At 37.7% G+C, this 9,292-nt stretch overlaps 1 protein-coding gene across 1 annotated transcript; it reads left to right on the forward strand.

Annotated features, from left to right (window-relative positions):
• The first annotated feature begins 797 nt into the window (after positions 1-797).
• Positions 798-5,997, forward strand: LOC140938695 (peptidyl-tRNA hydrolase-like). Its single transcript, XM_073388194.1, has 5 exons — positions 798-948; positions 2,414-2,627; positions 3,234-3,333; positions 4,835-4,880; positions 5,706-5,997. Exons 1-5 carry the CDS (start codon positions 805-807, stop codon positions 5,934-5,936), a joined length of 735 nt encoding a protein of 244 aa, XP_073244295.1. The 5' UTR covers positions 798-804; the 3' UTR covers positions 5,937-5,997.
• The last annotated feature ends 3,295 nt before the right edge of the window (positions 5,998-9,292 follow it).

The raw sequence follows: 9,292 nt of genomic DNA on the forward strand, positions 1-9,292 counted from the left end.
TTATACTAAAGGTTTGTAATTTTCACATGTAGGTATTTCAAATTAAGCTGAAATATCACTGCTCTAAGCCAATCAAATTGCAGAAATTTCTCATGTACAGTATAAAGCCTATCATTTTTTGTAATACAGTCCATGTATACTGTACGTGTATTCTGGCTTCGTTTCAGAATGTGCCTCATAAGTGGTGCTTGGTCTTGCAGTGGAAAGTTTAGTTTGGCCCATTGCCATAATTGTCTATACATTGTCATACCAAGCGAAAATTGTCAAAATTTGTAGCAAAAACGATGCCATGAAAGCACCAGTTCTGCTGATAATTATAAAAAAGAACAAGTTTTGCAAATTACTCTCACCTTTCGTCATTGAAAAACCATCCTAGGTTATCAGCTATCAAGTGATTATTGTTACAGCCAGGGCATTTGACGATAACCACTCCTTTGGTATAAGCTTGTTTACTGATAACCTTCCTTGATCGTGTGTCGCATACTTTGCACGTAAAAACAAGTTGAAACTTGGAACTCTGTTCAATCAAGCCCAGTTTAGAGGCATTATTCTGTGCGCCACCACAAAGAGACCTTTTACAATACACGATTATTTTAGTTCGTGGTAAATAACTGGTGGAACGAAAAATGCTGTTTACTAAAAGATGACGGGAAAAATGTCGATAAAAGCAATGTGACACTCGCCACGCAAAAATCACCGCCATCTTGTGAAGAGCAGTTTATACGTCGTGTATACTGGTCCTGAAATTTACTTTACCGCTGATTTAAACGCGGGCGTCCAGTACATATCGGTGAAAATTGTACGATGGCAGTTAGGTCCAGAACTATGCTTGAACGAGTGTTTCCCATTTATTCAGGGATACTAAATACATCAAAGCCGTTCAAATTTATCTGCCAAAGGAACTTAAGTCAAGCTCAAGCCACCGAAGCAAAGAAATTACGGGCAATGGTAAATGTGTTTGTACTCTTATGTCGCTGTTTCAGCTGATCAGCAAGTTATTTTATTTGTTAGCTCAATTATGAAGCTTTTGGTTTCTAACACAGATGAGTAAGTTAAAGTACAATCTAAGAGAATTTTTAAAAAATTGATTTATAATTAAAAATAATTATTTAAAAATGAGGTAAAACTCTGAAAGCCTTGAATATTACAAATCGATATTTTCGATGCTCGATTAAAATCGATATCGATTAATATCGAAAATCGATCGGTCGAGTTTTTGTGATTATCGATTTTATCGATTTCTGTATTTAAATGATTGATTTTATCGATTTTGATCGAAAAATGTAGAAAACATAAAAAACATAACCACTCAACAAATCAACATACCGCTCGCTAGTACAGCTTTGAATGAAAAAAAAAAAGAGTGAATCTAGGCAAATTTGTGATTATCGATTTTTATCGATTATTATAACTAATCAATCAACAAATATCGAGTATTATCGAATACTATCGATTAATCAATTACATTTTTGATGATCAATTTCGATCAATTTGTGACACGCTGTAAATAGGGGCCCAGCTTGCCCAGGATACTCGATACAAACTGTAGACCTGCCACTGCTGTTCACTGACTGTCATGATAATTCACATAAAAGATCAGGATGTAATTAATTCAGGAGCAAGTCACAAAACCACAACTTAAATGCAATGGCTGACTTAAAAAAAAAATCCAGAAATATTTCTAGTGCATAGTTCAAATGCTGTTTTCCTTAGCAAATGATTATCATTACGAGTATACCTATAATTGTTACCCATCCTTAAACTTTTGCCAGTTTTTATGGTAGTTTGTTGCTATTTATTAGCAATCTTCTTGATAAACTTCTGTTGAATTTCTCAGCATTAATGAAAGGTACACTGTAACTGGTCAAGTGGCCTGGAGTTGTGCCACCTGATACCAGAGTTAAGTTGCCCAAAATGCTGAGTGGACATGTCCCCTTAATTTTTTTCAGGTGATAGTGCGCAGAGAAACAAAGTTATTTTTTGTTGAATAAAGAGTGTCAGTATCTTGTTCTTTAAACCATAAGGAGACAAAACAAGGGGAATGAATGTGTAACATACGTTATTTTTTAAGGGATGATGAGATGAAACAAGCAGTATAAATGTGTAATATATCTCGCTCTTGAACCATTGATGAGCAATGAAACAAGGGTGATCAGTGAGTACTGTATCACATTCTTTAATCTTCGATGGTACAGAACAAGTGCAATAAATGTGTAATAAGGATGCAAGGATGTTGTTCAACAAGATGAAGTTTCGAGCCACATATTTAGCATTTCAGGCAACTTGACTAAAAATTTTGGGTGACATAACTCTGATTTAAATGACACAACTTCAGGCGAGATGACTTTCGGGCAACTTTACCATAAACCCATGAAAGTTTGTGTCACCGAGTTTTTCTTTGTTGGTTCTGCAGGTTGTTGGTTTAGGTAACTACACCCTGCCTAATACAAGGCACAGTGTAGGGATGCTTGTAGTTGACTGTCTAAGCCAACAGCTGGGTGCATCTTGGCAATTTAACAGAAGATCACTGGGTCACGTGGCTGTAACAAAAGTGAATAATCGTCAGTTAATAATGTTGAAACCTACTCTGGCAATGAATGTAAATGGCAAAAGCATTTCAAGGACCGGTGCGTACTTACCAATAATAATGATATTATAATAAGACTGTGAAAGGTTTGTACCCAGCAGTAATTTTTTAGGTGAAACATGATTGTCCGGGTGAAGGTAGTCCTGAATAGGAGTGTTGTTGCCTGATGACAATGACTGACGTTTTGACAACCAGTGCTGTAGTCATCAAAGTGAGTTCTCTCACGTCTGTTGATGGTATTAAACTCTGGTTATTGACCTGATTGGTCAATTAAGTCACAATGTTATTGGTCGTTTGTCAATTAAGCCATAAAGAACATTAATTTGGCTATGAAGACTGGTTATCTTATTGGTGCATTTTGCCTATTGTCACAGTTAAACAGTGATTTATTGTTATTCAAATTGTCAGTTGTCATGTTGTTCTGTTGTAGTTGGTTTTGCTCAATTCTGTCAATAAGTCGTTTCTGCAGTTCTGGTAACTATTGACTACGATTCAGTGGCATTTGTTCTAAAGTAGTAAACCAGCTTGTTGAACTGAGTCGTTGATAGTAATCTGTAGAATACATTATACATGTCGCGGAGACCAGTCGCTTGGGTGTTTTGTCTGTAATAATTATAACAGTGTGTATATATATTATTTTTTCCAGCTGCAATGTTTAATGTGAATCCCTGCAATGTCATTCTTGTGCATGATGACCTTGATAAGCCTGTTGGGAAATTCAGTTTAAAACATGGAGGTAGTGCAGGGTAAGTACATTACATGTAGTATAATTTTATTACAGCCTGCAGACTCTTCATTTGTAAGTACATTGGAACCCAGCCTGCATTATAGACATTTGTATATGCTGTAATGAACAGCTTTTTGTCCCAAGTGTCAACCCTGCTTTACAGACACTGCTTATCTACACACTGTCTATTATTGAATATCAAGTACCATCAAAAACCCAACAGAAACAGCAAAATAATGTCCTTTCAAGGGTTCTGTCATGTTTTGTCTAATGTTCAGTCCACTTGGTTCAGTGGAGAACTAAAAGCCTTGGTACAAAGTAAGTTACAGATTCCATTGTTGTACTTCAAGAACCATTCTTGAAAGGTAGCTTTATTCTAGACTGAGGCTGGGGTGGCTGATAGTGAAGTTTCTTTAGGATGGACTTGTTACAGCCTCTGCTAAGAAATTTAACAACGTTTTCTCTTAAAAAATGTCTGCTTTAGTCTCCAGATTGATAAAGTATATGCCCCCAGCTTGCTAAGAAAGTCATGTCCGATAGCCCGGGGCAAGTGCGAGATTTTGCTATTGGGCTAGTGGTTTTTGTTCTTAACTTGCGTGATGGGCAAGTGCTGTTTTTTGGGGAAATTCAAATTACAGAGAGATAACAATCCTGCTAATCAAAAAGGGTTTGGGGGCTAGTTGAAATGACTTGTGGGCTTGTACGTGCTAGCTACAGCTTGCCTGAATGGCAGGCTGTAAAACTGACTTCTTTTGCACCCTGTGCCCCTGATGTTTTTATTTTTTTCTGAGAGCCTGCTGTTTAATACAGAGACATGGATGATAATTATGGACAGGCATTTCCCCTTGGTTGCAATGTATAAGTTATTTATAAGATGAAAGTTGACTACCAGAACCACTTGAATGCACATAGTACTGTCATATGCAAGCTGTGTGTCACAGTGTGCTAACTTCAAAAAAAAAAAAAGAATTTCACCTTAAAATAAAATTACATGTACCTTAAAAACTAGTGTGCAAATTTATCTTGGACATAAAAATATTAAGATTTTCTTTGACTGTCTATAATAACCATGCACTGTTCTGTATGCTTAATGAGGTCTTGTGATTTTATTAACCTAGGCTTTACTACTAGACAGAGTTCCATGATGGTGATATGATTCATCAATCATTCAAACTTTTGAATCTATAGGCAGAAACTTATTCAAATGTAGCTATTTCAGCAAAATGTTTGCATAGATCAAACAAACTATTATTATGGGCAGAAGGGTTTATATCTGGTTCCACAATAAAACAACTATTGACACAACTCTGCAATACAGTTCAATGTACATGTAAGGGGGGATGGTAAGTTGTGCTTTCTTGCAGCCCTTCACATTCGTATTTACTCAATGTGGATGTCACTAATTTTTTTTTCATATTATTTATTTTTACCCCTGCCATGTGAAATAGAAACTGTCCTGTACCTTAACATGTAACTTTCCAAGAGTTCAAATTTTTTACTATTTATTTTTCTTTTTTCAGAGGACACAATGGTGTTAGATCAGCAATTGCGTCACTGGGATGTGATGTAAGATAGATTGATAATAATGTTATTGTTATGGTGGGCGTCAAGCGGAGCCCACAGAATAATCTTGGTCAGCAGCACTTTATTAACTTTTAGTGTGGTTTTTCCAAAATTTGACCACATTCTTGGGGTGCCCATGTTCTGTATACTAATATGTGTGGTATGTGGCCGTGAAAGGCCCTGGTGCAGAATCTAAGGTCCAGTTGATGTCACAGTAATTACGTGAATTCAGATGCAAGTGACGCAATAATGTTAATTTGATTCCGCAAAAATGCACTTATTAAATTCAGGTATACCCGTTATGTACTAAATGCAAGACTTCTCTATTCATCTTGCCGGCCAGAAACCTGTACCAAGGGAAATAAATTAGAGCTTGATTGCAGCTTAGTGCAGGACGAGTCTTCGTTAAGATGCTAGTGATTGCAACGTAATAAGCTACAAGGTAATACAGCTGTCTCTCTTCACTTTTCATCGTTGGCAGGATAATTGTATCTAAGCCACTGTAAAATCAAAGCATTGACTTCAATATTAGTCTTGTTTAATGTGTTGTTCAATTCACTGTCCATGTTCACGATCTGCTGTGATTCCTTTTGTTGACACTGGAACTTAAAGGGCTTTGTCAGATTCATGTACAAAATTGTGAAAGTGGTTCTCAACATCAACTGCATCTTTAAGGTACACGTACCAATACATGTTTGCCTGCACTTCCTAACCTTTGGTTACTGCTAGTATAACTGTTATTTTTATGTTGATTTAAGGCACCTACATAATGGTGATAAATGATTTTTTAATTTACGTATTACTTATAATTTGCTTGTTTATTTTCAGACCCCAAAAAGGGTGCGAGTAGGAATAGGAAGACCTAATAACAGACATCATGTGACAGCATATGTCCTGAGCAGTTTTGAACCATCAGAGATCCCAGTTATACGGGACACAGTTGAACAGTGCTGCAAGGTCCTCATGAAAGAGCTCCAATCATTAATGAGCCAAAGCAGTGACCGTCAAGATATAGGGCCTCCCAAAAAAGACACTGTTCAGTATCAACTACAGCTATGAATAAACCACAACAAATGTAAAAAAAAAGTTAAATTTATTGCGGAAGTTCAAAAGTTTTCCTGCTTGCAAAGATAATCATTTTTAGAATGATATTAATTATTTAAAAATTTATTCTTTAAAGGGTGTTGAATTTTGTTCAGTTTTATGTTAAACACAAGGATTGAGTCCACAGTAGATTTTTCAGAGTTAGCCTCATTTGTCTATATGGTGGGTGACATGGTTTTTTTATCTGAATGGTATCTCTGTTCTTCATTCCGTGCCAGTATTCTTAAGACCGTCTCAATCTGGCAGCTCGTATGCCAACATGCCAAGGATTGGAAGTTAACACGCGGTTCAAGCAAATTCATGCCCTACTGTGATACAGGAGATGGAGAGGAGAAGTGCATCCTCCAGAAATGTATGCAAACTCTTTTGGCTCAGATCGTAACAGGAAATCATTAGAAAGTAGGTTGAGTATGCATGATCGTCCGGGTGAACGTAGTCCTGAATAGGACTGTTGTTGACAGTGACTGACGTTTGGACAACCCGTGCGGTAGTAACGGACGTGATACAACTTACTTTGACCCTGCAGATGACTACTGCACTTGTTGTCGAAACGTCAGTCATTGTCAACAACAGGACGATCATACTCCACCTATACTTATGAAATGACTTCTGGGTTAAAAGCTTTCACAGGAGGTCATTAGTGTTTAAAATACTCATAACAAACAATTCCATTTCATTTCACTTCAGGGGCGGATCTAGGGGGAGGGTGCAGGGGGTGCGCACCCCCCCCCCCCCCCCTCGAGATGACCTATGGTTTTCTAATACAACTGGTATTCTGCAAAAAAAAACCTATGTGGTTTATTGGTGTTGAAGTAGAGCAAGAGACGAGTGCACCCGCTCCTAAAAAAAATCCTGGATCCGCCCCTGCACTTAAGTCATTTTCAATAAGGGCCGGGAGAAAGGACAAGAGGGAGGATAAGAACTAAACGAGCTAGACCACGTGATTTAAAAATAACTTGTGATGAATGAAAAGAAAGAAAGAAAAAAATATCTCAGAAAAAGTAACATATATAAACTGTTACTTAATATAATAAAACCCTTGATGCTATGCCCAAGTAACATGAGGGTGATCAGCTCTAAACATTCCCTAACCGTATTCTTACAATACTCTCTGCAAATGATAATGGTGGTGGTGGTGGTGATGATGACGATGATGATGATGGGTTTGATTGATGAAGAAAAAAAAAGCGATAACGATGATGATGATGACGACGACTACAACGACGACGATGATGATCTTTCCCAAAATTTTAGTTCCCTTTCAACTTTCGGTCTTTAAAGTAAAAGACGTCTATGAAAAGCAAGCGCGCTGTTCACGTTAAACAAGCTCATAGACCCGCAGTAAAATATATCCTACTTCATTCACCACCAAATTGTGTCATTTTTCCAATGTTTTTGCTACTAAAGCAACAACTACAACAACTGGTAATAGTAATACTACTATTTGTTGCATCGTTTACATCGGAAAGTGGAAACCATTGGTTGTAAAAGCTACTGAAGACTGTTGCTGATCCTAGAGTGTACTGCAGGATAAGCGTAAAACACGGGAGTGGCCTGAATGCTTATGACAGAGGTAACCAATGAGGTTACTTTCTGTTGTTAGAGTGTAAACCAAGATAAGCGTGATACACGGGTATTCATTATTTTCATAGCCTTCGAGCAAGCTCTCCGGGGCGCTCTGGCGGCGGGACTGGGGCCCGTTTCTCGAAAGTCCCGGTAACTTTACGGGCCCGAAATCAAAAATTCAAATCGAAATATAAAGAATAAGAGCGCGGGTCCTGGCTAGCAAACTACTCCATTTAGTTTCATTAACAGACAGTTTTATCACGTTAGATGCAAAACTATTGAAACCTCGATCTTTAATGTAAACGGAGACAGCTTACCGGGCCCGTTTTTTATCTGGACTTTCGAGAAACGGGCCCCTGGAAAAGGAATGGAATTTGAATTCCACCTCCAATCTCCCTGTGGCTCCCCGTCGACTCAGCTGTGAGATTTCCGCCAATCAACTCGAAGTGGAAACGAGCGCGAATGTAAAAAAAAACATTGAAAAGCACGTGCCAATGGTAATGACTTCATTATTGAAGTGGAAATTTTCTTTGAGGATCAATTAATCTAAGCATTTCCGGCAAGTAATGTGTAGGAATAATAATAATAATAATAATAATAATAATAATAATAATAATAATAATAACTTTATTAATCTCCTTAAAAAGGCTTTTCAGCTTAATTTACAATGTCAAATATCTAAAACTTAGTTTTCCATTATTTTAACCTTAAATACATCTAAATTAGTGATAGACTGAAACTCGAATGGAATGGGTTGTCTTTGTAGAAATTTTCATATGCTGTGTGACAGACAATTTCAATATACCCTCTTTTTGCTGTATATTTGTGTCAAGACTCATAACGTCCATCGAAACAAGGAATGTTCAGTTTTTCACATCTGTCTTTTCAGTAATAGGTATGATTTATTGGTTGTAGCAGTGTATCAACAAATTTTGTCATGCACAGAACAAGGTTTTATTGGATTATTAAGAGGAAACCAAACATCCATGTTTTAACTAGGGGGTGGGTCATGCAATTTCCAACCTTGCGTTAGGGTTGGGTCAGTCATTTTTGTGCCGAAGGGAGGGGGTGGGTCATGTGTTTTTTATCAACCACATTTCCAAATGCTCCGGCCCACCCCCCCCCCCCATACTTTTTGACCAGTCCCTAAAATCAAAATTTTTATCCGTCTCTTTGATGAACACTTCTCGCCATTTTGAAAGTCACTGAGGCGAGACGTGACGTCGTACTGGCAGGCGAACTGTACCACAGATTTTCTTGGAGACACCTTCCCTCCTCCCCCCCGCCCCCCCCGCTTTAACTTTAAAAATCAATTTCAAGATCCATCTTCTTAGAATTCAGATAATGCCCGTGGCTTACGCTTATCTCGCTTTAACATCTATTATTATTCATTCAAAATATTTCCCCGATTCTTATTGGCTAAAAGCACACGCATAATTCTCCATAACCAGTTACTGATGACCAAATTTGGAAGAATTTTGCGATTAATCAACCGATGACGTGAAAAGTGCAGATTCCTTGCGGGTTAATGCACTGTTAACCAAGAAGACCCGGGGACGAGGTTGAGTTGTTTTGTTTGTGGACATTTCACTCATTTCAAGAGTAAGAACTAGGCGAAATAATAGCTAAAAACATGGCAAGAACAGTAAGAAGACAACTCGAAGGGTGACATCTGCTATAGAGTATTTGCGGAGCTGAATAACCCTAAACGTGCACTATGGAAAATGAACTTAACATCGATGAAG

The sequence above is a fragment of the Porites lutea genome, chromosome 5 (genome assembly GCF_958299795.1).
Source record: "Porites lutea chromosome 5, jaPorLute2.1, whole genome shotgun sequence".
Classification (NCBI taxonomy): domain Eukaryota; kingdom Metazoa; phylum Cnidaria; class Anthozoa; order Scleractinia; family Poritidae; genus Porites; species Porites lutea.

What these genes read in the sequence shown, in the direction of transcription:
- LOC140938695 (XM_073388194.1), top strand. Translation starts at nt 805, where the DNA reads ATGGCAGTTAGGTCCAGAACTATGCTTGAACGAGTGTTTCCCATTTAT. An exon ending in CAAAGAAATTACGGGCAATG is followed by an intron (nt 949 to 2,413) that starts GTAAATGTGTTT and finishes TTGGTTCTGCAG; the next exon opens with GTTGTTGGTTTAGGTAACTA. An exon ending in AAACATGGAGGTAGTGCAGG is followed by an intron (nt 3,334 to 4,834) that starts GTAAGTACATTA and finishes TTCTTTTTTCAG; the next exon opens with AGGACACAATGGTGTTAGAT.